Genomic DNA, 27,974 nt, shown 5'->3' with positions numbered 1-27,974 from the left:
AAAAGTGCTATACAAGTGTAAGCAATTATTATATAAAACCTTAAAGATTTTACAGTAAGCAAATACAGTAAAACAACCATATACACAAAAGTACTTCCCTGGGGAACAGACGGCTTTGGGCTTTGTAACCTCTCTACACTAGGTGTGTGGTTTGTGCCTGTTAGTGCCCAACACCCTTCTTTCTCCACAGCTCCAGCTGGCATGTTCATTTGCCTGTAAACTCTCTTCTCCAGGCAGACGTTTGTTTCTGCAGACATTGGGGATAATGGCCTTCAGTCACATCTCGCATGTGATCAGTCCAGCAGATTGGCATCCCCAGCTCCACAGTATCCAAGGTGGTTTCCCCAAATAAAAGCAAATGTGTATCCGTATCCTTCATTCCTCCATTAAAAATAACAGGACATACAGGAGGACAGTGTTTTCAAGTCAATAAATCCACCACCGGATAAAACCTCGGGCATTTTCCATGTAAGCCTTTCTTGTTTAAATTAGCATGGCTATAGTTATTAAATATTTATTTTCCATGTACCCTGAAGGATATTTCCCCAGGCAGAAGCATATGCATTTGGTAGCAGAATCAGAATAAGTTTTATAATCACAAGTTTTTCAGCTGATGTGCTTGAGCTACTATAAAAAAAAAAGAACACAGGTCTTATAGGGCTGAGCTGGTCATGTCCCAACAACTTCCTTTCTCCTTTTAAAAAGCTCTGCAATCTTTTTCATTCCTCTGCTGAATGGGATTTGGTACTTCACGTCTGCCAATTTTAAGCGGAAACATAAAATCTCTTGTTTTCCACAAGTAGGCTATTGGCATTATGCATTTAAAACGCTTTATGCGAGAGTGCTGAACAGACAACTTTTAACATGACCTTTCATTTTAAGGAGTCCTAATCCACTGCTTCTAAACACAACGAAACCCTCCCTCACAGGCCTGGCATTAAGAGACTACAAAAAACATTGGGGAAAGCACTGCTGTGTTATAAAGAAAATGACACAGACAACAATAAAACAAAACACTTTTCAGCACCATCTTAATTGTAATTTGTTTATTTAAGATTTGTACATAGATTAGATCAAAGAAGGTTACAGCAGTGTTGTGAAGTCGGGTTTACAGCAGGATGATGCAGAAGTACAGATCTGTGCAGCAACTTACCCAGAGTCCCTTGTACTCCAGCATGAATGGTGGTCCTTCCTCTCCTTCATTAATAACTTAAACCTGCATTAGTGGGCTAAGTCCTGCAATTTACATACCTAAAACATCCCTACTTTGGTCAGGTTTTAGCCTCTGTCCAACTGGATGAGTTAATTTTTTTTAAGCTTTTTTTGTTTTTTAAGAGTAACAAAAAATAAATTAAAAAGAAGAATGGAAGGAAACGATAAAAAAGCATAAATCAAACAACTAAGAAATCTTTGTCTCCTCCCTCCCAATAAGGTTTCATTTATATTGGTAGGTCAGGCCCAAAAATAGAAACTTGTTACAAGCTCTTCTTATCAATGTTTCTAAAAGGGCTGGAGGAAATTGCAGGCTGGAGAGTTGCACTTACACAGAATGGCCCGCTTAGAGTTAAATAATGAATCCCTTTGAAACCGTTCCAGACTACATGGGAATTAACCCTCAGCGCATGTAAAATGATTAAATTGGAATCTCTATAAAAACAACACAAAAACCCTTGGGTGCACACTCAAATAAGAAATGCACAGAGAGCTCTGTAAACACACCAAGAGAACAGCTGGGTGGTTTGTAGCTAATCTCTTACTTCTAATCCAAGGTTAAACTTTTCACCAGCGTCTAAAGAAAAACACACCAGTCAGTTTCTCTTGTAAGTAAATCTAAATCACTATAAAATTTGTTAGCATAAAAAGGCTCTATTAATACCTAAATTTTAATGGACAGATTTAACCATCTCCCCCTGTCCAAATTTGCTGTTGACATTCAGGGAATGAATACTGGCATCTCTGATATGCAAATATTGCTTTTAGTTAGCCCATGATCTCTAAACCTATGGCACAGATTTCAGCGGCCTAGAGATCTGACTTTTTCACATTCCAATAATATCAGGCTGCAATCTCTAACAATGTATTGTGCATTGGATTTCTGGTTATGAATGATCCGATAGCTCTGTTGTTATCTGCGATGTTGTATGCCCAAGGCTGTGTCTAAGCTTACTAACCTTGAAAGTGCCAGCTGCAATCCACAAACGTTGAATGGAAAATTCACTGCAGTGGATGTCTACAAGTACTGGCTTCACTGGGATCTTTCAAAGGCACTATTCTCGGCGCTTCTCTAGTAAGGATCACCACCCTCCCTGACTCAGATGCCGTTTCCACCTTGTCATAAGTCTCATTTTATACATATATAAAAAATAAAAACACGATATCTTGCTTAGAATTCATCATGGAGCCGCAGAAAACGCACAGCGCCTCCCAGTCAAGCACATGGCCTGCACCTAGCATCAGGGCTGGGACCAGGAATGCAATCCGAAGCAACAGAGTCAGGTGTTCTCTCTCGTTGGCCTCCGCTTAAAATGGCTGCAGACATCCAGGAAATGGTCATCACGACCCAATGACCTCAACGTAGTTTGCAGGATACAGTCCGATTTGTCCATTGTCCAGCTGGCCTTTACACCAGCCCTGTTCATCCTCTTCTCCCATCTTCATTAACTCTTCTCCTGGAGGGAGGCGACAGCGAGGAGGAGAGACTCATTAACATGAGTGTTGTGGTGGGGAGGGACCTTCTACTTTGATATTCCCCCCCCATTAAGAAATAGTCCACAAGAATATGGAAAGTAGAAACCCCAAGAGTGTCACCTAACAGTCTACATGAAGCTGTTCATTTAGCTCTGGATGCCTGTGCCTACATTAACAGAGGGCTAAAGAAACACGAGTCACCCTGGTTCAACCTGTTTCAATGGTCTTATAACCCAGTAGCTGAAAGCTGAAGTAGTCCCCTGAGGTATGGAGTGTAAAAGCATACAGCTCTGGGTCCTGATTCATGGCCATTTCAACAGTTTAAGGAAACTGCCCCATGTTTGTGTTTCCTTCTCAAGTTACCAGAATAAAAGGGCCAGTGTATTGCATGTGGAGAGGGTTTCCACAGAATAAACATGACTTTAAAAAAAAACCCTGCTGATGGCCTACAGCTGCTTCTTAGCTAGGGAACCCACAGACCAATGCTTTGACACTTCATTGACGCAGGTCTGGTTCTGTGTGGAACTCGGGCAGATCTATAAATACAAACACCCAGCTTGGTTTTAAACTAAGCCATTAAATGACGTGTAGCACAAGCAATTTTTCCCCCTATAAACCTCCAGAAAACAAGTTCCTCAATCTCCAGTCATTACGATACAGCTCACAGGCAATTAAATACATTTGAATGAACTAGCCTTACTTACCTTTCTTTCCTTCACTGTGATGTTGGTTTGTAAACTTTTGCTAATGTGTGAGGGCACTGTGGCCCAATCAAAGATCTGTCATTGTTTAAATACACATTTTAAAGCACTTACTGAAATAATTATAGATGAAATTGATATATCATAAATGCAGTGTGCCTAATTGTCAAAGTGATTGATATGCTCTAATTAAACTCCCCAACTACAAGATTGAAACTAACAGGAGTCATTCCTTAATCAAGACTTCTTCAAGACAACCACTGAAAAGTCCCTGTTTTTTCTTTGGAAAAATGGCAGAGGAAAACAAAAAAAACAATCTTCTTTGTCCACTAAAATTTGCCCACCAATTACAGGCAAAATCTAAAGCAAATAAAATAACTGTTCACAGAGTGGCTCTAAAGCACTGAACACAATGCTCTAAGCTGTCAATTGCATAGCAAGGCTTATCCTTAATAACTTAAGGCCATTTGTGCTGGAAAACAAATGTACAAAACAAATTCCTTATACACAAAAATGCAAACTTAGATATTGTATGATTGTCAAAGGGACAGAAAGAGGCAAAAACAGCAAATAAAAAAAGGTTATCAGCAGAAGAAAGACAGCCATTTGTTCTACATTAGACCAATGGCATGCGGTATTCGTACTGTGTATGACAATAGCAGAGATTAGGTATTTCTATTTCTTTCTTTTAATTAATGCATAAATTAATTATTAACCATTAGTTAATAAAATGTGTCCATGATTTTAATATAAATACAATATATTCCTTGTCTAATGTAACTATTGCAGGTGTTTTAACCCAAATAAACAACACCCCCGTTTTAACACTTACAATGGGGGAAAAAAAGATTAAAACCTATCAGTTATTCTTTTATTACACTCCACTCCTTTTATTACAGCTTGGTGTTCTCTATCCATGTGGCAGAATGCCTGCATTATTTCTGGATTACTATGAATTTTCAATTTTACCATGAATTCAGTTTATACACTGAATTTTGTTAATTGGAGAGAAATCAGAAGCTAAAGAAGAGCTTATTTCTGATTTCAAGACAGTCTAGAATATACATACAGTATGTAGCATAAAGGGGTCTAGTAATATGCAGATTGAAAAAAGCTTTAAAGCAATTATTTATAGCTGTGGTAATGCCTTTAAGCAATTAAATTCTATTCCATCTATTAATAGATATACAGAGCTGGGCATTGTAAGCAATTTAAGAAATGTCTATTTCAGAATTTAAGTTTACTGCAATAACCAATAGCAATGCATTTCCTGGGAGCAGTGGAATGTTTTCTCTTTTTATCAGTTTTCCTTTGGACCATTCCTATTTCCGTTAGTACTATGACCATCAACATTCCAAAATGCACACTGCTAGGCTCCATAATCGATCATAGTGCTGGACTTTAAGGGTGCAATGCAGTTGGTCGGGCAGCCCTGACGTGATTTTTATGACCTCGTGCATGTACCCTGCACTGTGCACTGAAAACGTTGGAACTTGAAACTTGAAACAGCATATAGGTCAGAAGTTTCAAGTTCCAACGTTTTCAGTGCACAGTGCAGGGTACATGCACGAGGTCATAAAAATCACGTCAGGGCTGCCCGACCAACTGCATTGCACCCTTAAAGTCCAGCACTATGACTGCTCATGCAGATGACCGGGTTACTGTAGTTATCATGCTCAAAGTTGTGTTTCAGTAGCACTAATAAGCATTAGTAGGTTTTAATACCTGCTTTAAAGCTCAGCTCATCTGACTCCTGCCCCGTGTAATCATACAATGCTTTTACTCGCACTCCTGGTACCTTCATATCCTCCTCCACACCATTAGCAGCAATGAATTTCTTAGGGCTTTCTTCATCCGACCAGTCTGAGGAGTAATCTTTGCCACTTCTATTAAAACAAATTAATAAAGATTAAGCAATAAACCTTAAAACAACATACTGAAATACACTGGAATGCTGTGCATCATATCCCTCTAAAAGGCCATTTCAAGGTGAATGACTGCCTAACAAACCAGTGTCATGTTTCAAAACACGCTGCATTCTTCTCCAGTTACTATCATTTCATCGACAGTAAATCACTTGATCATATTCATCTTGCCAAGGAAAATATGCTGGGTAAATGAATGCTAACAGGCTTTTACTTCGATGACTTTAATGCAATTTCTTCCTAAAAAAGAGCCTTCTTCCTGTACAACCTAAGTACGGAACCAAAAAACTTGAAAACAGCTATTTATCTTTTGGAATGCTGGTAACGTAAACTGTTGAGCTCTTTCTCCCTGCAGAAGTCAAGCAGCTGTGTGCAGATGGTATAGATCAGCAGGATCATGTTTGACAACGAGATGCAGGTTTGAAAGTAAAGAGGAGTTACAGAAAAATCCACATATCCAAATGAATGCAGTTCTCGTTCCGGTCCTCGGGGAACCCTCTGTTTTCTGTTTTATGTTCTAACAGGGCCCTAAATCAACAGCGCTAACTGGGGCCTGCAACTGCTCTGCTTGGTGGTTTATTTACTTTTTTACCCCCATTTCTTAGTTTTAAAAAAAAAAGTGCTGCTGACTGAGGACCCAGATGGAACACAAACAGTGGACAGAGATACTACAGGGATACTCCAGGACCCAGAATGGCCACATTACTAAATAAAAATGCCTTGGGCCTCTCAAATCAACTTACCCTCTTTGCAGTTGTGCACATATGGTGTCACATTTATACATTATTCTGCAGTTAATTGCTTTATCCTCAGTAACAGGTATTTATGCAACACTCAGAATATCCTGCTTCCTAACCATCTCTCTAGAATCTTGTTACTTAGATCTTCACTAAGGCAAGAGAATGCAGCAAAGAAAACATCAGCTGTATTTAAAGGTTAATCAAGAGTGTACAATTCAACCAAATAAAATTAAGAACAGATGAGTGAACAGGAAAGAGAGCCTCCAGATTAAACCAGGTGCTACAGAATGGACTACCCCAGGAATTGAGCACCAAGAGGAAGGAAAAATAATTTAATTCAAAAGCATGCTTTCAATTTCACTAATGTGACAGTAGCAGAGTGCAAGTGAATCACTTCTGGAATCTAGGGTGTAACAGTATGTTGCAAGCAGGTGATCTGTTAAAGAGAGAAAATCTGTTGAAAGAAAAGAAAATCAAGATATTTACTAACGTTGGCTCAGGTAGATCATTAATGCTCTCATAGTCATCATCCTCTCTGTTTGACCTGCAGAATTAAAAAATTAACCGGGTGCAAAGATTAAGCCATCACAGCGTTGAGGGTGTTCAGAACATCTCTTTACTAGAAACAAAACGGGAGTGTTACCAGCGTACAGCTCTCTCGCAAAATAAATCAAATGCACAAAAACACCTGCAGTTCACAGATTTGGGAAGTAATATCTGAAGAATAAAAAAATATTGGGGAAAAAAGCATAATTATAGAAGCAAAACAGCCTTGATATAGATACACAGATATATACACACATACAAAATAATTTTGCAAAGGAAATATTTTACCATTATTCTATCCAGCTTCTTGTTTTGATATTCCTAACAGAATTTAAGCACTGAATAAGGCATTTGAAAACTTTTCTAAAGTTAAATGGCACTGTACACATTGCTCAAAGTAAAAACAAAAATCAGAAACCATTCTGTAAGAGTACAGATTTACTCTACAACACACAGCTTCATATGAAAATAATCTACTCTTAAAACATCACATTTGTGATAGACGTCTCCAGTTTTAATTGAACTCGTATTTCCCTTTCATCGACAGCTGTCCATTAGACAGAAGCAAGGACTTCAGATTACCACCTGCATGTAGCCAATGATACATTATTAAATCCCCAACCCCACTTAAGCAAATTAACACCTTAAATGTTGTAAACCTTTTAACATTACACGTTAACCAAGAATTATCACCATAATACTCCAGTAGTCACAGACTCATTCCATCATTTTGGGCTTGGCTTGTACGTGCTGTCAGCTAATCACCCAAGACTTCGAAAGTAAAAATGAAGACAAAAATCTTACCGTATCAAGCTTACTGTAGCTAAGGAACAACAACAACAACGTGTTCACAACCTTTATTTGGCCCTTGTCACTGAAAACAAAAAGGCCCTTGGGTGGAGTTCTGACATGTAACGTGCCAACAAGGGCGATGTGATGAAACCGAACCCGTTCTGCCCTTACCTGTGAAGCTCCTGTGGAGTGTGAGCCACCTCCTCCCCAGCAGGTACAATGTTGGTAAGAGTTACCACGTCCTCAGCCCTGCTGTTCCGTTCCTTGCGACTTATGGACCGGGTGGCCTCAGGCGACCACTCCTGTCAAAGAGCCCAAACATGTTAGCACTTACAGACATCTATATTTGTCAGTCATTTACAGCACACCAATAGGACAACGGCAACCCAGCACAGTGAATGTTCTAACTTAAATTTTAAAAAAATCTAATATTTAAACTGATCTGTATAAGAAATAATACAACTCTACAGTGTTAACAGACAGGAAAAAAAAAACAAATTTCTGTAGTTATGCTTTATAGACTAAAACAAAAGGCCTTTTGTAGCACAGCAGAGTCTGAAGAGGAGTTAAGATACTGCAGAACTAATTTGCTTAAGGAATTTTGCTTGCAAAAAGAATATTCCACTGCAAATAAACTAGGTTATTAAAAAAACTTTTCTAGTGCTGCCACAGCGGTGAGCACACCAAGACAAAAACAAAACTGTTCAATGTTGGCTGCAGTCAGTGCACGGATTCACAGGTACTTTTAGCAGAGAGATGATCTGCACAGCTTGGCACTGTGGGGAGAAAGACTGCATACCAGAACCCACATGGTAACCATACAAAACAGGGAGCTATTCATGGACATCAAAAACTGGAATTGAATGTAACCTTGGAGCCAAGCTAGAAGGAAGGGTAACTTTTTTTCACCTCAAATTGTGGCCAGTTCATGATCATCCCTGGGCCATGGGTGTTTCGCCACCACCTCAAATCCTCCAGATCGTTCGCTGCCAGAACCGTCTGGCCCAGATCTCGATAGAGGGCTCGAACGCTGTTCGTGGAAACAGGCTTTCAATACATTTTCCTGTAAATTATAAGCCATTTCGAAATGACCTAGCTTGTGGTAAGAGCTATGCTTTCTACAATGTTTAACTAGTCTGTAATAACACCTTAACTGTGCATTATATTTATTAACCAAGATACAACACCCAAACTAGTGTCACACTGATCCTTAATACTTTAAGTGAAACAGGGTGCACAATCCTTTATTTTTTGTGACCAAAAACTCTGCATGGTCATTTTCTTTCTGGGGCATTATTTCACTCCTGAATTTCTGTTCAGTTAACCCTTGTGCTGCTAACAGATGATGCTCACCTACAACTGAACAGTAATCATACAAGCATAATTTTAAATATAAACTTGCTTGTAGGGGAATAAAAGTCTTTTGATCAGACTAGCACACCCAAAATATAGGAAGGATGTTTTGATAATCTCCCACCCTTTCTGAAACAAAAATAAATTGCAACAACTCTAAATACTGAGAGTTGCAGACACCCTTTCAAAACCAATTACTGCCAGAAAAATCCAGTGGTCAAAAGAAATAATGAAACCCACATATTAACCATGGTTGAGTGATTGACTCCACTCAACTAAGTTTAGCCATATACACCAAATTCCAGGCCTAATAATTAAAGCTTTTAAAGGAGCTTTGAGTTAATGGTCCACACAGGGGTTTAATATTAACATACTGTAAGCAAATATTTCATGATTCTATAAACAAATACTGAAAAGAGGTCTTAGGAAAACATAACTGAAAATCTCAGAGCCTTTAAAATTTGATAAGTTATTTTCCATAATGTTTCTTGATCTTCTTGAGTGAATTACTTTTAGTTAGGGGTCCCAGGGTATCCCAGGTAATATCAAAGGAACGTTTCCGCAGGTCCTTCCTCCCGGCTAGGACTGTTAGCCCTTCATCTGCTCATCTATGGACAGCGTGTTGCACTCTTGTACTTTTTGGACACTGCATGAATGTACTGTTTATACTATGATACTTTCAATCCGTATATACCCATGCGCATTTTGCACATATTTTATTGTTTTACAGTGGCTATGAGCATATTTTGCAAACACCTAACTCTATATATTTTATTGTGTATTGCTGTACTTATTTTATTTTAATTTTTAGTCTATTCTGATGTCTGTTTTTGCTTGTCTTGGGCTGGGCTACTGTAACACCTCAATTTCCCTTCGGGATCAATAAAGCCTTATCTATCCATCCATTTCAAACATCTGAATAGCCTGAGGGATCTAGTTTGCAATGTCTTACCTTTTGATCGTATGCAATACTATAGCACGTTTCCAAGATCCACTAACAAACAGATATGTCAGGGATGTTCAAAGAAAGATACTCAAAGCTTCTACATTTGACACCAAGTGCTGGGATGAAAGGCAAAGCCTTTTCCAGGACTCGTCAAGGCAGTCTGGAAGCAGAGATGATTACCTTTCCATGGTGGAGAGGTCGAGGTGCTTGTGGATGTCAAGCAGGATGTCCTTGAAGAAGCGCAGTCGCTTCTTCTCGGCCTCCTGGGTGATCTCGAAGACCTGCTCCATGTCCTCCATGTAGCGGGGGTTGCACCTGTTCAGTTCCTCCAGGGCTTTCTCATAACGGTCCTTGGCCTGCAAGGGGGAATTAAAGCTCATCTCAGAACACAGTTAAATTCATACCTCGTTTCAGACTTTACCTTCTCTTGCATCACTGCTTAAGGCCAATGTGGTCCAATGACTGACTTTCTCCCCCCCCACTTTCTAATAATTCAAATTGCATAGGTCTAGGACCATAAAAATTACTTCTCTATATCAGAAAAGTAGTATTATTCTTTCACTCAGTGGCTCAGATAGTACAATCTGCAAGGCATATCATGTATCAGTCTTATATTATACTTGGGTATCGGCAAACCCCTCCCATCTGTAGTGAAGATTGTAATTTAATCATAACCAACCAGGTTTACTATAATCCCAGATGCATCAATTCGACATCACTCACATGATCCTGTGATCATGCAAGTCTACCAGGCACAGGACTCCCAGATTCAGAGCCTTCTCCGGCTCAGTGTAGAGGTTACTAAATGCACAGCGTGAAAGAGAAGGGAGCCGAGCACATAACTGTGGTATGCAGGGCAAGCGATTCTCCTTCCAGCACGCCCACCTTCTCAGCCTCCTGGCTGCACTTCTCCACGCGGTCCTGCAGCTTGCGGACCTGCTCCTGCGAGACGGAGGGGTCGGCCTTGGCGTGCGTCTCCCGCGTCACCGCGGTGCGCTCCTCCTTCCGCGCCTGATGGTAGCTCTTCTTGGCCGTCTCCACCTTGGGGGGGCGAGCGCGAGCCGATTAAACGCCGCGCTGCAGCGACTGCCTCGCCTTCAGGACCACCTGCTAGCCAAGGCGCACGGACCAGAAGAGGCCGCGCGCAAACCGGGTACGATATTCCGTTGGTATAACATGACGAGGGCACGGGATGCCATGGGAATAACGTGACAAGCACCAACGTTCAAACTGCCCGACGTTCATTAAACAAAACTAAATGACACTGCAAAGTTAAAGAAAAATGTCAGGCTCCCTGCAAAATTAACAGAAACAGGGGAAATTATGTGTAAACGCATTTTCGGGGATCTGGAACAACTGAGCAAGGCGCTCTGTTGGAAAGGACACACGGCAGGATTGGTCAAAAGGCTGCAGCATGAGCTTTTGGAAATGCTTAACAGCCAGCAATCCAGCAAACCACACAAGCCCTAGCTTCCTCCTATCACCTCTGACCTTGGCTATGTCATATTATTTTTTAAAAAATATGAAACTCAGCTGTGAACTAGACCTCTTCAAGCACCAGATCTTTACAGGAGAAGTTCAGGTTTAAGTACCAGTTCCCGTGTTCAAAGGAGACTTACTTCCTTTAGTTTCTTGACCCAGGGCTTTTGGGCTTTGCGGAACCCGTCCTCGGCCTCCTTGGTCTCCTTGAAGCCCCCGATCATCTGCTTGTGGAAGGCGTCCTTCTGCCAATTGCGCACCTTCTCGCTGTCCTCCACCGCCAGCTGGGTCCTCAGTTCCATGTGGATCTCGCTCAGCCGGTCAGCTGCGTTCATGAAGGCGTGCCAGGCCTTCTCCAGGGTGCCATACTGAGGCCCTGAAAGCGCCAGAGAAGGGAAGGGTTTGCAGTTCACTGAGGTGCGTTCATGGACAAAAAACTTGTAAAGAAAAGCTGAAAATCTGCCCTTTTGACTGAATTCTGCAATTATCACCTAAATCCAGCATTACAACGTGCCGCTTTGACTCCTTCATCTGTACTTAAGACACTACCCAGCTTGAGTGGAAACGCTTGCTAAGTCAAACTCTCTACTCCTTCCCCGTGATAGTTGTCTGAACCCGACTAGTATTTCTCACTTGAACATACCCCAGCCAAAAACCAAAACAGATTCTTAAAGTTGGTCCCATTTTCACCTCCAGTCCTGCCCTGTACATGCACAGAGCTCCCTTCCAGAACTGAAATTTCTAAGTCCTCCTTATATTATTGAAATTTTAAAAAGTCAGTAGTATGTGGCAACTGGACATCAATACTAAACATCTGAATTAATTTGCTCAGTTAAGTCAGTCAAGTTGGAATTTGATCACATTTCTTATACATCTGCACTAGCAGTAGATTAGTAAACGCTGATGAATGAATGCAGATCACACCAGACAAAATTTGTATGACAATTAATCAACACATTTGCATTGTAGAGTCATTCAAAATTCAGCATTAAAATCTCTTTTTTCTACAGTTGTTTAAATTCATGGTGATTCAATCAACTATTTTGATCACCACTTGCAGAGACTCGTGCTTCAGACCCACCTTTCTCTACCACAGTCCTCCACTTCCTGGACCAGTCTGTGAGCTGCTGAGCATACGCCTTCTCAATTTTCGCTCGCTCCTGAAAGCAGCTGACCAGCTCGTTGCACAGCTTGTGGCCGTCATCGATCCGCTTGACTGTCCTTTTATAATTCCCTGGCTGTGGGTGGGAGGGTAAAACGTCAGAGCTCCCTCAATGCAAAAGAGAAGGTCTCAGACATGTCCCACAGCCACCCTGGCCTGCTGACCAGCAAGCAGGAAACTTTTAAACACACTGTGAATAAAGAGTTAACCTGGATGTCATGCAGGATCTATCGTGAAACAGAACATTACAAGGTCAAAAAACAGCAGTCTTCTGTGGTATTTCAATTTAATTTTCATTTTAAATAGTTACTACATTACGAAATACACATAAACTGTATCACTTATTCCAAGTGAGGGCCACCTTTAATATCTGAGCATGACTACACTTAACTGCCAATTTGAATTTAGGATGTATGAAGATCTTAGCAATTGATGGAGGTCTTACAGTATGTGGGAACAGCAGACTGGACTGGAAAAGTTAGAGGAAAAGTGCATGAAGCCCATGAAAATTCCAGACAGCGGGATTTATGTCGATGCCTTATGGTTGCTCCATCTGCACAATGAAGGGCCTTTCTCAGCATTCTCACCCAAGCTGCACTGTGTTTGGACTGCAAGGTTAGGTCTATTCCTGCCTGAACCAACACCACAGAGGAGAGGGAGGCAATAGCCAACTCTGGCTGCCACATCCTTACCTCCCAGAAGCTCTCACTGCTGCCTATATCCCTCAGATCCCCATCGGAAGACATCGTGGGGTTATCCTTGCAGCACGGAATGTTTGCAGCTTTCTGTCAACCTGGGAAACGCAGAGGGGGGGGGGGGGGGAAACCAAGAGGTGAGCATTTCCCACATGAGTGAACAGTGCAAATATTAGTAGTGCAGTGAGGTTCGCAACAAAGGTGTGTACACTTTAAGAACTCCTGCTTTCTTCAAGAGTTATGAAGACAACTTGGCAATACAACTGCCACGGAGGTAAGGACTTGGCCAACTGCTCCCAAATGAATAAAGTCAGTTTTGCAAAATGTGGGAGTTCACATTACTTCCTAGTCCTGGAAACATTATAGGCACTTATCAGCATACGTAAAAATGAACACATTCCAAACTCAATAGCAAGAAAAAAAAAGAAAAAGTAAAGAGTTTAATCATTATGTATTTGATCATCTCTGGAGCTCGATAATGATATTTTTTACATACCCGCAGTATCATCTGTATCCCCCAGGTCAGAGCTTAATGGCTGTTCCCTCAATTAGGCAGACTGCATCAATGAACGAGACACTCCTCGTTCATTTTTTCTTATTGCCGAGTTATTCAAGTCCTCCCCCCTCCATTTGCTTTGAGATCATATATAGATGTTGCTGGTTCTCCTCAGAGTGATCCAGGAATGGCACTAGTCTGCACAGGCAGGCTCGCTGAGAAAGGCACCACTCCCTCAAGAAAAACCAACAAGCTCTGCGCAGGCACTTTGCATGCAGGATCAATGACAGAAAAACGAGTTTTCCAAAGAAGAGGTGGGGCACTAGAGCTGCAAGGCTGCAGGAGAACGATATCACCCTGTCAAACCTGTCTATAATAATTAAAAAAACTCCCACAGAATGACTCACTCTGCAGAGTTTTCATTGGATAAAAATCTGTATAAGAACCACTCTCTGCTCCCCAACACACTGTCTGACATTAAACAAGTGGGGGCTTCAATGTTTTCACATAAACAATGCAGTTACTAAATGATCTGTTCCCCTCTTCCCAAGAAACACATGCATGTAAAATGTCCCTCACTGGCTTACTGCTATTCTAAGCTTATTATTTTTCTACCTCCATCCTACTCAGTCCCTGGCTCCCCGCAACCCTTCCCCATCAAATGACGGCCGCAGGGGGCAGGACACCCCCAGACGGGATGCCAGTCCATCTCGAAGGCACGCACAGCCAGACACGCACTTGCACCAGGGCCGGTTTGAACCTACTAGTGTGTGCTGGGACTGTGGGAGGAAACCCACACGAACACCGGGAGAACATACAGACTCCACACAGATACACACTCCCGGGTCTGGAATCGAACTTGGGGCTCCAGTTATAAAAGGCAGGGATGCTGTGGCCCTGGGCCACCGTGCCGCTCCCCTTCTCCAAGAACTTCCTCATCAGAATCAAAATAACTTCAGCACCCCACCTCGTGTTGCTGGGACAGAGTCTCAGACTTTATTCTTCTTCTCCGTTTTCAAAATGCACAATCGAGGCAAGGTCACCTCTGCCAGGGGCGACTATGTTTGGATAACAAGGACAGCAGTGTGCACAGACAGTTTCAGAAGACTTTCTATCTGGGAAATGCTTTTGAACGGTTTTAATCGAGGGGTCTGAAGCTCAGTTCTTGGAGTGGCCTAGAGTCGGCTGGTTTTAGTTCCAACCCGAGCAGCCCAAAAAATTCACTTAATGATACTTACACAGCAGTACCATGTTTCATTGGGTCTTTTACAGACCTGATCACTCAAAACACTCACTTCATTAAAGTTACACAGAAAGCACCTTGGAGCGTGGTTAGAAGTAGAACAGGTCTGCAGTTCATTAAAAAAAAATTCAGACCAACTGTGTATGCGTGAGCCCAGCTGGAACAAAACCCAGGCCCTTCCAGAGTTTTTTCCCCTCTGGAAAAAACTTCTAAAACACCTGAATTTTCAGTTTACTGCCTTTAAATGTTTTATAATAAACCTTTCTTTATAAAAATGTTATTCACTTTACATGTACTGTACAATTACCCCCTTCATGACACTTTTGGCATAAAATAGTCTCCCTTTTAAGAGGGGAATAATACTTTACATGGATTTAGTTAGCTTTTATTTTTAAAAAATACAGTAATTTCCCCTAATTTGCCTTACCGGGAAAATAAAAACGCAATATATTCTACTCTTTATAAAGAAATGCACACCCTGCCCTCAGTAGATGGAAAGTATGCAGGGTAGGGCATTTCCCACAAATGTGTTAATAAGAGACTTTCTGTAACAGACTCGTTTAGTCTGCTAGTGCTAATTGAAATGCTCTTACCGTTACCAACGAAACAATGAGATGATGAAGTAAACAGCTTTAATTTTTTTTAATTTAAGTAAACGTTAATTCTCAGATCTAAACCTTCTTTCAAGATTCTAAAAAGAATCCTACAGTGTAGAATACGAACGATCGGCCACATGAACAACCACAGACAGTGCTCAGTGCTGTATTGAATGCTGGAGATTCACATTCTTCTGTGGTGTTAATATGCCAACTTTCTGAATAAACAGGAAAATGTTTTTATCCTATAATAATCTAATTTTAAAACAGGAAAATGTTCAGACGGAGACAACCCCTGTAGCAGCTCTAATGTTTGGCCAGTCAAGACCGACTGGAGGCCCGAGTTAAACTGGTCATGCTATAGTTCCGTCAGTCTTCTCCTACAGTCAACAGCAGGAAGATCCAACCTTCACCTGATTCTTTGGAAATCGACAACAAAACAGTCTTTTTCCCCCCATCTACTTTTTCCCACGGGAAGCAGCCATTCTAGGCAAATTAGAATTCATCTTCTCTCGTAAAAACCCGAGAGCTGACTGAAAGCGGCGTTCTAAGGATGACTGTAACATGATGCAACACAATTCACAAATCTGCAAAGTGCTTTATGACCAGATCAGCTGAGAGGACAGTGAATCAGAATTTCTGGCAAAGATTCTGTTGAGGCGTGTGCAGCGGTTTCCTCTGAAACTCGCACTGAAAGAGACAAGTACTTCTTATAGGAACAGCAATTCCACGGATATATAGGTAGCCAACGGGAAGCGATTGGCTCGTGTGGAATGACACGGGTATGCAGCGTGTGTAATCTCATGTCGAAGGGCAAGCTGCAGGAGCTCCACAGCACGCAGAGAAGAGGGGAAGTGATGGGACATGTACAATTCGAATGTAAGTCAGCGCACACCTCCAGCATTCTTAGGAGAGTACATAATGTTGCTCAAGGACTTAATTAATCCCACTGAGATGTATAATCAGAACGATCCAATCATTCTGAATTGAATGAATGATGCAATAAATCTACGAAAAGAAAAATCCATTCGATATCCTGGACAACCAAAGCATAGTATTTTTCAAGGCAACTCCACCGGTTCCTGTTTCATCACAGAGCGCGGGACATACTGTTCACATACTAATACTATAGTATTCACATACTGTACCTGCCCATGCAAATACATCAGTTCAAAAGCATTGCGTTACGAAACCGAACACTTCAGCACCAAAAGAAGTCACCTCCAAGCAGGCCAAGGCGCACCATACCTGAAAGATTCCAAGTGGAAGACAACCCAAAATCTGAATCCCCAGGACTCAGTTTACATGTTTACTTCAGATCCCACAACGGTTTACAAGAGCAGGTCTTTATCTGGGCCGGTTTTCAGGTCAAGATGGCAGATCCAAATACACCAGGCCGAACCGCAGGGCCAGACTGCTAAAGGCTGTATACCAGCCCTGAGCCCTTGCCTCAGGCAAGCATGGCTATCGCTTTAGGGCAAGTTAAGATCCTGCTAACCAGTCTAGACCTGACAGGGAAATCCTCTTATTCACTGCTTACCTCTTTATCAGAGCTCCCAGAAGCCTTTTCAGTACCGTCACCAATCACCACAAAGTATTATTCCTCTCAGACGACATTAAAATTAAACGAGCAATGAAAACGTGCAAACAAACTCACAACAATTAACGCAGTTGATATACATCTTCTCTGTGTACAAATTAAAATCCAGGACTGGCGTTTGAAAAGGCCCTTCAATCTACACTGCCGAGGACAACAAAAACCACTCAGCAGGACCAGTTTCACATTCTGTTCCACGATAGAACAAGTCTGTGGGCAAGAGAGAGTCCATTTACATAAACTGCGTGAGCTCTCAATATGAAACGAATTGTTTGCTGTTGTCTACTTTTGTAAATTCTTCAGGTTTTTTTTTTAGACATGGAAAATGCCTAACCTTTTCACTTGCCTGCAAAATGTGTCCTCTTTGGTGATCTGGTTAGACATTCCACAAATGGGCTTGACAGGCCCTGGAGACACTGCAGTCATTTCTTTGAAAAAGGTGCCCCAAAAGGAAAGGATTACATGACCCCGGGATACATAATCAAGAAATCTACTGACATTTTCAAGAATACGGAGTGCAAAGTGCAGCTCATTACGGCAGAGCACATGGCTTCTGTATCAAACAGCAAAACATTCGAAAGTCATTAGACGAGCTTGAGCCAATCTTAGATGTGGGTTTAAAAACAAGACTTGCGGCATGTGGGACTGGTTTATATAAAGCCATCCACAGCACAAACACACCCACCAATCAAAACCCAAGCTGACAGTCCAAACAGTATTGCAAAAAAAACAAAAGGCGACTAGAAAGATACTTATTGGTAGTCTTAGAGGTCGCCTTAGTAATAAACCAATACTAAGGAACCTGCTCAAATCTTCCCTGAAGCATAAGCCAAAAGACTGCATACAGGATGTGTCAGTAAAAGCATTCAAACTATTTCAGCATGGTAATAGGTTGTCTTTGATCAAAAAAAGTGGATTACTGTGCACTTTTTGGTGACAAGGAAATTGCATTCAGACCATACATTCAGTAATCAAAGTGAGCCATTACTTTAGAGTGATCTGTGCTGGAACTGTTGAGCAGGCACGCAAGATTGACAGTCTAAGCTGTACAATGATTATACGAGAGCACCAGATTTAAGGAAGCAGGAATGTTTTTTTACAGCATGTCATTTCCAACCATAAAGATATAAGATTTCCCACAATAACCAAGATTCAAGATAACCAATTCCAATACAAAAGAGACTTTTATAAGCCATGATAGAATTAAACTATTTCAACCACTATCTTTGTCTCAATACTAGGCTACATTTTGACCGAGACTGACTGAACATGTCACAAACTGCAGATTATTCCAGTTGCTTCTCTTCGTGTACTTAAGATTTCAAACTTCTGTCCAGACTAAAACAGTGTGTGAAGAGTTGCAAGACATTACTGTACCATTTCTACATGTTAATAATCCATAGCAATGCAGTTTTGTTTGATGTGGCTTAAACACTTGTTGTGTGATCATTCTGCTTCCACAAGCTGGCAATTAGGCAAAAGTTTCCCAGGGCAAGTGTAAGAGACATTATTCCAGTATTGTGGGTCAGACATTAATGTAAAAGTATTTTTTTAACAGAAAATAATCAGATTTTTATATTCTTGAATGTTTATTATGTGCACAGTACAACATTTTTAAAATATAACCACAGCTTTTTGAACAGGGTTTGCAAACCCTTTACACTAAAGCAAAGGCTACTGGCAACATTTAAAAACAAATATTTTAGCACCTTACCTAAAACAAAACTGAAAAATTATTTATAAATAAAGGACTCGGTAAAGACTCACACTTACCCCAGCTGTAGCAAAAGAAGACACAATGTCACAGTTTCTTTCGGGATCTCAGCTTGCTGTCTGCTCCTGGAACAAGACTGGAACAGAAGGACCGGACTGTAAGGGAGAAAGGAGACTCGCGTCAAGAGGCAGCCTGGCGAGCACAGGGGCCGAGCCAAACAGCAGGGAAATATATCTGCACGGTGGGCCAAGAGGTGGCAGATTCTGAATCCTGCGGCGAAATGCCACAAGAAGCAGCCCTTGCTAAAATCCTAAGGCGCGTGTCGGAAAACCGAGCCAACAGGCGTGAGCACCAACAGAAACGAAAATGGAAACACCATTCCATCACAGCGAGAGGCCACAGGAAAATTCAGATGGTGTGGGCAACCCCCGCTGAAGGGAAACCGTAGCTTCAGATACTGGAAATTTTTGCTTTCACCTTTGGACACGTTACTTAGGTGGAAATGAGTCGAGGCAAGCCTGGCAGAGACCGTTTGTGCAGTTACCCTCTTCCGTCACACACTGAGAACACGGTCCTTTCCCAGCACATTTTATTTCGGCTAGTGACAACACGGTTTCAATTTCTTACTAAGTTCCATGCTCATCTCCTCCACATTTCCAAAAAACTCCTCTATCCTGAAAAACGCCTGCCATGCCAACAAAGAAAGCTTCACATTTTCGGTCACGTCATAACTGAACATGCCGCAGTGAGGCACGAGAACTAGTGGGACATTTGTTTTACAGACAAACGAACTGCATGCTCACTGTCACCTCAAGTTAACGAAAAAGGATGATATCACACAGCAGAGACATTCCAGCCCATATCAGGTTCAGACACGCAGGGAAACCCACATGAGACTGATCCACTTCAGCAGTGCACTCCCTAATCTGAGGCAACAGCCGTTGGCAGGTCAGAGGTCAACACGCACAATGGGATTCTCTAAATACATGCGTGTACCAATGAAACATCTGTACTGGATGCTTGGGAAAAGACCGTAGTCATGCAGCTTGCACTGGATTTAAATGTAATTATTTATATTTGACATTTCTGCACTTTGCAGCATTTGTGCAAAAACATCAGCCAACAATTCACCTTGTAGCTTGCGGTTTAGACCAGAGAGGGTGGGAAGTACAAAAAAAAAATGAAATACGGGCTGTTTCACAGTGCCCAACAAACCCCCGCACGACCAAAGATAATTAGTGCAATGCCTGCACTGAAGGGGTGAGGGGCTGAAACTGGCCTGTTTGGATATCACTAAAAGGACTGTTTCAAATTCATGTGCTGAAAATGTAATTAGGCCTCACAGCCTACCGCTTCAAATTAGTGCATGTACAACTGAAGCTCTAATTAAGACCTCATGCCAAGAACAGCTGCCAATAAGCATCTGATCACCCAATAGCCTGCAAGAGAACTATTCCACAAAGTCTGCAGTTTTAACCCCCCATATTTATGTGGCAGATTTAACCTTGGGTTCTTGCACTTAAGCAGTATACCTGAATGCAGAATATCTACTGTAACAGGTTTTGCAACTTAGAAACCATAACCAAATGAGTTGCATGACATGTAAAGTTTCTTTTTCTCTCCCTACATTAAAGCATACAATTTCCTACCATTTTCCTTTAAAAACAACAATGATCTTTTTGTCTAAAGTATGGTACCTCCTAACAAGCTTGAAACTTAACTGAAAATGGTAGAATAAATTAGTGAGCTTTTTTGCATTAAAGATATGCATAGATCAACCCTGAACATGTCAAAAGTAAAAGAAATATCAGGACCTCCTTGATTAACTTATCAGATACATGTGAATAAACATTTCTTTGACAAGAAATATGGATTTTATAATGAAAGCCCTGCCAGACACTTACAGAAAATGAACAGAACAGCATTTTTTTTAAATCGCCACCTAACTCTTTACCTTTGCACCAACCTACAAGAGGTATTTTTTAAACTAACCCACTTAAACCCTGTAATTGTATTTTAGCGTGTACAGCTAACACACAAACCCATTAACAGCATCCACACTTTAAAGGGGAACCGTAGTCCCAATTTCTCAGACTGGTTTTTAAATCTCAGTAACAAAATAAACTCATTGACAGTACAGAAAAAAATGACAAACTCAGAATTATCACAAAATCATGAACATTGCCAAAGTATCGCAAGTTGCCATGTTGTCATAAAGCCCTGGTCTCACTACAGGCGAGAGCTCGCAAGAATTGCAACGTTATGTGGCCTCTTCCTACTCACTAGTCACTGTCATGACTAATAGGATGTAATACGAGTGAATAAGTACAGGTTGAGCAGCAGACATTTCACTGCAGAAAGTTTCCAACATGATCTGCATACGGAGTTAACAAGTTAGTTCCATTTATTGGCAAAACTACCTTTAATTCTCTATTGGATTAAAAGATGTATTCACAAGCCTGCTTGTTTACAATGTGAAGCGGCCCTATGACATCACCGGATGTTCTGTTGCCCCGTTCTGAATCACAGAACATGGAGCTGCACATACCTGGCCATTTTGGCTGTTTTGTGTAACTGATGTAAATTGGAGGTTTTACAAATTACCATGTACATTTTACGTTCATCATGATTTGAAATTCACTCACCAATGCCTATTCTTTCTAACCCCAAATGATAAAAATAGCATTGCAGTTCCCCTTTAAAGCAGGGCTGTCCAATCCCGGTCCTGGAGGAAGCACATTTTTGGAGCAAGCGCTCTCGTTTCAGAGAAAAACGTTTCCAAAAAAATATATATCTGTAACAAAGCCTTTTTAACTGCAGTGAGAAACAATGTAGAGCACACCAAAAAAATAGCATTCATTCCCTTTTTTATCCATGTTGGCAGGAAGGCCAACTTCTCCAGCTAGACACTGAGTCCTTGGAGCAGACCATTTCGTATATAGCAGCTTCCGTGATGTATCTACATCAGTCAATGGGCTCTCTGTTAGGACCACTCTGCAGCTCAATATACTGAGCTCATGAAAGCTCACTGTCTCCAAAATCCCTTGGTAGGCATGGGAACAAAGGGACACTTGTTCCACACCCATTTCTTTCAAACACTATGCCAGGACAAAAAAAAAAAAAAAAGAGGCAGCACACAATGTTTCTCCAGCTCCCACAAGAACCTCATTTTCAACTCCATCTCGGAATTCCAAAACACTCCAAAATCCAGTTAAAACACAGACATTTGCTTTTATTTAGAAAACTTAATCTGACAAGAATAAAAGGTTGTTTTGCCACAAGGACAGCTGTAATGGGCCCCAGTAACGAAATGCTAAAGCTAATTTGTTTTACTTGGTTTATGTTCCTATGGAAAACAGTTTAAGTCGCTGTAATCCTTTCCAAAGCAAATCCAAACTCCAAAACCAAACCAGCAGACTTGAGAAAGTATGAGCAAAGTATAATAAAACACTAGAGGAGTATCAAGGTAGGTAAGAAAACAAATATTGACCAAGTTGACTGGTCAACTGTAGGAAGGCAGGATCAGTAAACATGCATGAAAAAGCCATTTTAAAAATGTAACCCCTTCATACCACATAATGCAGCGTATAATAAAAACATACAATCGGCGTACTCCTGTCAATGAGAAGCTTCTGGAAGTGACAGGTTAAGTTAAATTAGAAGATGTTTAAAAACTCTTGGATGTTTGGTCAAGAGTTTGTTTTATTAAAATATAAACCTACTGACAGACTTCACACTGATAAATGTAACAGGCTGTGAAGAAATAGTTTCTCCTTTGTACTTTGTTCCTATTTTAGGAATTTTATTGAGCAACTAGAAAATAAATGTTAAGTATTTTTTACTTCATTAAAAAACAGGCGACACTTCTATAGCGTAGTAACTACTGATAAATACTCTGTGAAATGTGGCCCATTCACATTTAAGTGTGCTGTCCATCTGGCCCAAGGTTACTTTGTTTGTGACCACTTCAAATATGACCCAATATTTTAAGCATTCTTGAAAGCTTTTAAAGAGGTCCTCCATAAAAAGGTTAACAGGCAGGTTCAAAGCTGTAGGAATCCAGAGTACCGCATACACGAGGATTGAAAACTGGTCAATGAACAGGAAACAGCACGTGATCTTAGGGGCCATAACCTCCAGCTGGGCCACAGTACACAATAGTGTAGCGCAGGGACGAGCACCCGTCCAGAAGTCCTTCCTGATCCAGATCAACGACTTCCAGGTTCCAGAACAGTGGACAAACTAGATACATTTCCTTATGATACAAAAACCAGGGGAGCGGCAAACAAAAATAGGGAACCTTGGCAAAAAGACACGGATTCATGGGTTGGAGAAATACTAGGCAAAATGGAACACAGCGCTGTTATATGCAAAGTAATCATGAAGTAGGTGCCTACAATATACGCTTCTTCTTAGGAATCCTGAGTTGGAGGAAGTGATACCAAAGGATCTGGGATGTCCTCATCAGGACAATGTGAGGAAGCAAAGGAAAAACAAAGACCTTGAATCAAGAGCAAGGACATTCGGATCTTTCATCAAATTATGCTCAGATTTCACCATTTCTCAGAGTATTATATTCCTATAAAACTCTCAAAAAGCAGCAGGACAGATTCCTGGTCTCAAGACTATCATATACAGACATGCAGTAAATAAAACTAGATCTCTTCACTGAAAGGATGATTAATATGAATATAAAATCCTAAAACGTATAGTCAGCCCAATGGACTTCTTCAGGCTCAGCTCAACAGGAAACTGAAGGGGAATTAGAAAAATTATTAATACAATGTGTTGCAGGTGTGAGAGCAAGCGTCCCAGCCAAATGATTGAGGCCCAAACAGGGCCCCTTCAAGAAGTGCCTGAGTAAAATTTTAATGACCTTTGCTACTAAACTAACAAGCAAACCAAGGTGGATCAAAAGGTCTCCTCTGGTTTGCAAACTTTCTCTTACAACAATCTTACTTCATGCCCTGTTCTTGGCGATAATTTAAAACTGCCACACCCCAACTAGCACTTGCAGGCATAATGATAGTTAATAAGTAAAAGTACAAATTAACACAGAGACACATTCATTTTTCAAGCTCGTATTATTAAGAAAACCTGTATTCCATGTCCAGAAGGTAAATAAAAGTACACAAAACAAGAATCTTTCACCCTAGGTGGTAACAGCTGTCCCATTTCCATTCTACAGTTAACAAAAAACCTTGCAGTAAAATCAGTTTGTAGTTTGTCCATACAAAAACTATTATATAGAATGTGCCATGCTTTCATGCTCAGTGAAACAAAGAAAATCATTTATAAACTTCCAACTGAAATTTGATAGTGTGCCCTTTAGATACTGCTACATTTCCAGTAGAGATCTCATTTTCAGAATAGCATGACCCGGAAGAAAATGGCTTAACTACACTGTTTTTCAGCGTTTAAAGCCACACCCCTCTACTCAAGACACCAATTCGTCCTCCAATTCTCACAAGCATAACAGGGATTAATTTCTGTTTGTAGTACACAACACTTTGTAACTCATGCCATTACTATAAAAAAGAACTCAGTTACTGGTAATTTTTTTACTAGCATTTTCCTAGAATTATGCACTTGGTAAACATGGAGTACCTCTTGTGCTAAGGAATGCAAAACCAAACACTTTAACCCTCTCCTGATCATTCTAAATAAGGAAGCATTTAAAATTTTGTTTACTTAAAGCAAGATAAACTTCTAAATAAAAAACAGATTATCTGAATAGGGGACAGAAGGTTTTTGGCTGCCTCCTGTTGAGTGAAAAGGTATTGTTCAGTAAGGTGGAAGAATAAATGGTATCATAAAGTAATCTTAAGCTAATTTTTAAAAAAAGCACAAATACATTTTTTGCCGTTTATCAGCATTTGAGAAATGCATGTAGTTCTAATGCATTTTGCGGCTCAACTATAGATTAACCTTAAGCCCTCTGGACTAGTCATTGTGGGCTGCAAAGTGATTATTTTTAGGGTTAATGCTAAAGAATTCACAGATGTGTCGCACTTCTGCGTTTGTTTCTAAACGCAAACTCAGTTACTAATGGAACCAGCTGTTTCCATTCCTGATTTTTTCAGGTCTTTCTCTCAGCCTTAACGTTTTGTTATAAATCAGTTCCTATTAACTGGGGAGGAAATGAAGTCTACTCGGACACCAAGCCCCTAAGAGCTAACTGGGGACTGTGAGGCCGGTAACGTTATTCCACCCAAAGTGGTCGAGGGCGCAGCTCCAAAAACCCGCAGGGGGCTGCATTCACGGCTGAGTGCAGTTTACTTGCGACGCAAAAGTGGTGTATTAGTACTCAAGTTCTTGTTTTTAACCTCAGCATCCGTGTAGGTTGTACAATACAATTACACGTATTGAAGGCACATCTTACATCCGACACTTTTGTAAATCATGCATTCCAAATAAAATGTCTGTTCTTCTTCTAGTTTTTAATACAGGTTCCATGCGTAAAAACACACACGGTAAACCGTCAGACTAAAATAATTGTATCCTTCTTTAATAACCTGATCCATTCACCAAGGGAAACAACAGCACTGACTCGGGGACCCCTATATATTTCACAACTGAATTAACCTACAAGCTCAGAAGGAGGTCACCTGTTTCGATGGGTACAACATAAGATTGTGTCATATTAAGAGAAAGCTGTCCCACTGAGAAAAAACGAAAGAGTATATTTCAATGGAAAGCCTTGCATTGTACTTAAAATGCGACTCAACTGGAAAGGGCTACTACTACCAACCCTACGCAGGGGAATCGTTTAAGCAATTACATTGTATACGCCGTCAAACATTTGTTGCATTTCGTTCGCTTATAAATTAACTGCGAAGTAACAAAAACAACACCGTTAAATTTACAAATATTCCTTTAAATCGACTTTAACAACGGGCAGATTCTGATACTTAAAGGCAAACAAAAAGCACTCGCAAAGACGGCGGAGAAAGAAACTAATACTGACACGAACAACGTTGTTTAAAATACCTAGAAACGACACCAGTACCAACCAAACCCTTTTATCTTTGCAGCGAGGGCAGAGTGGTCCGGTTTTCAACAGTTTACGCGGAACCCACCGGTCTCGTCTTCCTCTCCGGAGCCCAGGTTGGATTTCAATGAAAAGGGATACACCGGAGGAAAGCGCGGTGCACGCTGTGCTCCCAAGCGAGGTCACTAGACTACAGTTCAGCACCCCACGCAAACAAATCCACTATTTCCATACTGACTGCGAGCAAAAGAAAAAAATAAAACACATCTATGGGACCGTTAGAGAACACTTCGCATTCAGTAGTTTCGTGCAAATATTCGTCACTTGATGACAAGCTGAAAAGAAGTAATGAGTGACGACTTCACAAATCAACGGTCCTATTGCATCTGGACTATAATTGAGCCCTATGAAACTGTACTCCACAGACATCTATTGACGCTATTGGAATGTAAATGGTTTTTAAACCTTCCACAGGCGTGCAACGCCGTACTTTATTTTATATATATATATACGAAGGTGGGAGATCCGGCTCAAATAATAATAAAAAAAAAACGTTTTACACTTCACATGGAGCATTTGAGCAACATCTCATTGTGACATTTCTCTCTGATTCTTACCTGTTGCGACTTCAGTTTATTTCCAGAGAATGCCTATTTTGTTGCAAAACACAGATAAACGGAAAATCCGCACTTCGCGTTTAAAAAGTCCTCAGTGCATTTATGAGAGTAAACGGTAACACCCCTCCGACTTTAACCAGACCTGCGGGTTTTTCCCCCCCTCAGTTACAAGCTCCTATTACCGTAGTTGATGCGCGGTTACAGCAGGACTGCAGACAAACACTTCGCCGCCATAGAGCAGAAAAGAAGAGGAATTTTCTTTGGGAATTACTCGACCGGCAAGGCCAATTTCGAGGCACAATGACAACGAGAAGTTCAAAAACCGAGCAGAAATGAAGAAAATATCGAACATATAATTGTTTGGGTATTTTTCCTCAGGCAGGTTAAAAGACAACTTGTCTTCTCTTCTCTTCTGGAAGGGTCTTCTGGGGTGTAATTGGATCCTGTGGTTCCGCTCTACGCATTAATCCAATTACTGGATTTAACCCTATAGGTGCCGATGCTAATTGTGAAGAGGATAATGCCACTGTTTTATCGATTCAGAATTTTGAATGATTAGGCATCGTTTTGTATATTGCATCACAAGAGCTTCTTATTTTCTGAATATAGTCCAGCTGGAAAAGGTGTTCCGCGGGAACATCCCGGAGACGTACTCAATTTAATGCCACGGAGGATTTTCCGCTCAGGTTCAATATTAAGCAGTCTCTGTACTTTAGAACTTAATTTTCTAAAATAAATGACATCATTAAGAAAAACAGCACTGCAGAGTGTCAGTAATTTACAACGCCTAAAAGTCAAACTGTGAATGGTCAGCAAAGATGGGAATTAAAGAAATGTTACACACTGCAGGAGACCCTTTGACCCAGCTGGTTTGGTAGTTAGTAGGTAATTAATCTGAGAGTCTCATTCTTCTGTTTCAGAGAGAGAAGCATACTTTTCAAGGTAGCTGAAGGGGAATAGCTCATCTTTCTGTTCCTGAATGAGTTTTAAGTGCATTTTCCTGCTGACATAGATAATACCTTACTTTCAGTCCTCTTCGGTGTGCTCATAAATCAGTGGTTCCCTATCCTGGTGCTGATGACCAACACACCTGTTTGTTTTTGTTCCAGCTGAGCCCTCAGTGACACAATTGAACCCTGTAATAGAACTGCTTCTGACTGCTTATTGTCTTAATTAAAAAAAAACATAGAAAATGCATAAGGATGAAAGTACCAAAAATGGCATCTACTTCCAAGGTCAAGATAGAAGCTATCAGACTGGACTATTTATAGATGAGGAGTGGAATGATTTATGACAAAATAATTGATTTGGTGATCTGTCTCTTTCAGGTGTTTATCAAACACCCTTACACAAATAGCCCTCAATCATTTTTGGATTTATTCTACAATATTACCAGTGTGAGTTCAAACTTTTAAGGCTTTAAGGCTACCTACAAAAAACAGTGGACTGGACTTTCCTAGAGTTTCAGTTTCCAGGCACCCAGGATTCATATTTCTGTATTGTCTTTTGGAATGATCTTAACGGCCCGGTTGTCTTTAAGTCTACGTGGTTCTAATTTGAATCAATCTGCTCCACAAATATTGCATACAACCTTGATCATATATATCAGCACCATCATGTGTGAACTTCAGCTACCTGAGTCTTCAGTCTACGCTTTGATTGTCTAATGTCCCTGAATATCGATGATAATTCC

The 27,974-nt window shown here is 40.8% G+C and overlaps 1 protein-coding gene across 9 annotated transcripts; it reads right to left on the bottom strand.

The window, feature by feature from the left end:
• Positions 1-1,031: 1,031 nt before the first annotated feature.
• pacsin3 (protein kinase C and casein kinase substrate in neurons 3) lies at positions 1,032-26,725 on the bottom strand. 9 transcript variants are annotated; one of them, XM_069181723.1, is made up of 12 exons: positions 26,464-26,725; positions 18,733-18,828; positions 13,025-13,125; positions 12,252-12,408; positions 11,311-11,546; positions 10,577-10,732; positions 9,872-10,047; positions 8,302-8,422; positions 7,564-7,694; positions 6,545-6,598; positions 5,115-5,275; positions 1,032-2,669 (listed from the first exon to the last, which is right to left on the bottom strand). In XM_069181723.1, the coding sequence occupies exons 3-12, from the start codon at positions 13,076-13,078 to the stop codon at positions 2,554-2,556; spliced, it is 1,362 nt and encodes a 453-aa protein (XP_069037824.1). In that variant the 5' UTR covers positions 13,079-13,125; positions 18,733-18,828; positions 26,464-26,725; the 3' UTR covers positions 1,032-2,553. The 9 variants fall into 9 exon arrangements, with proteins under 9 accessions (XP_069037824.1, XP_069037823.1, XP_069037825.1 ...); XM_069181722.1 differs by lacking the exon at positions 26,464-26,725 and adding an exon at positions 26,282-26,451; XM_069181724.1 differs by lacking the exon at positions 26,464-26,725 and adding an exon at positions 25,683-25,969.
• Positions 26,726-27,974: the final 1,249 nt, after the last annotated feature.

Source organism: Lepisosteus oculatus, chromosome 21, assembly GCF_040954835.1.
Source record: "Lepisosteus oculatus isolate fLepOcu1 chromosome 21, fLepOcu1.hap2, whole genome shotgun sequence".
NCBI classification, from domain to species: Eukaryota; Metazoa; Chordata; class Actinopteri; order Semionotiformes; family Lepisosteidae; genus Lepisosteus; species Lepisosteus oculatus.
Note: the sequence above shows the minus strand (reverse complement) of the source record. Positions and strands in the feature narration are given on the sequence as shown.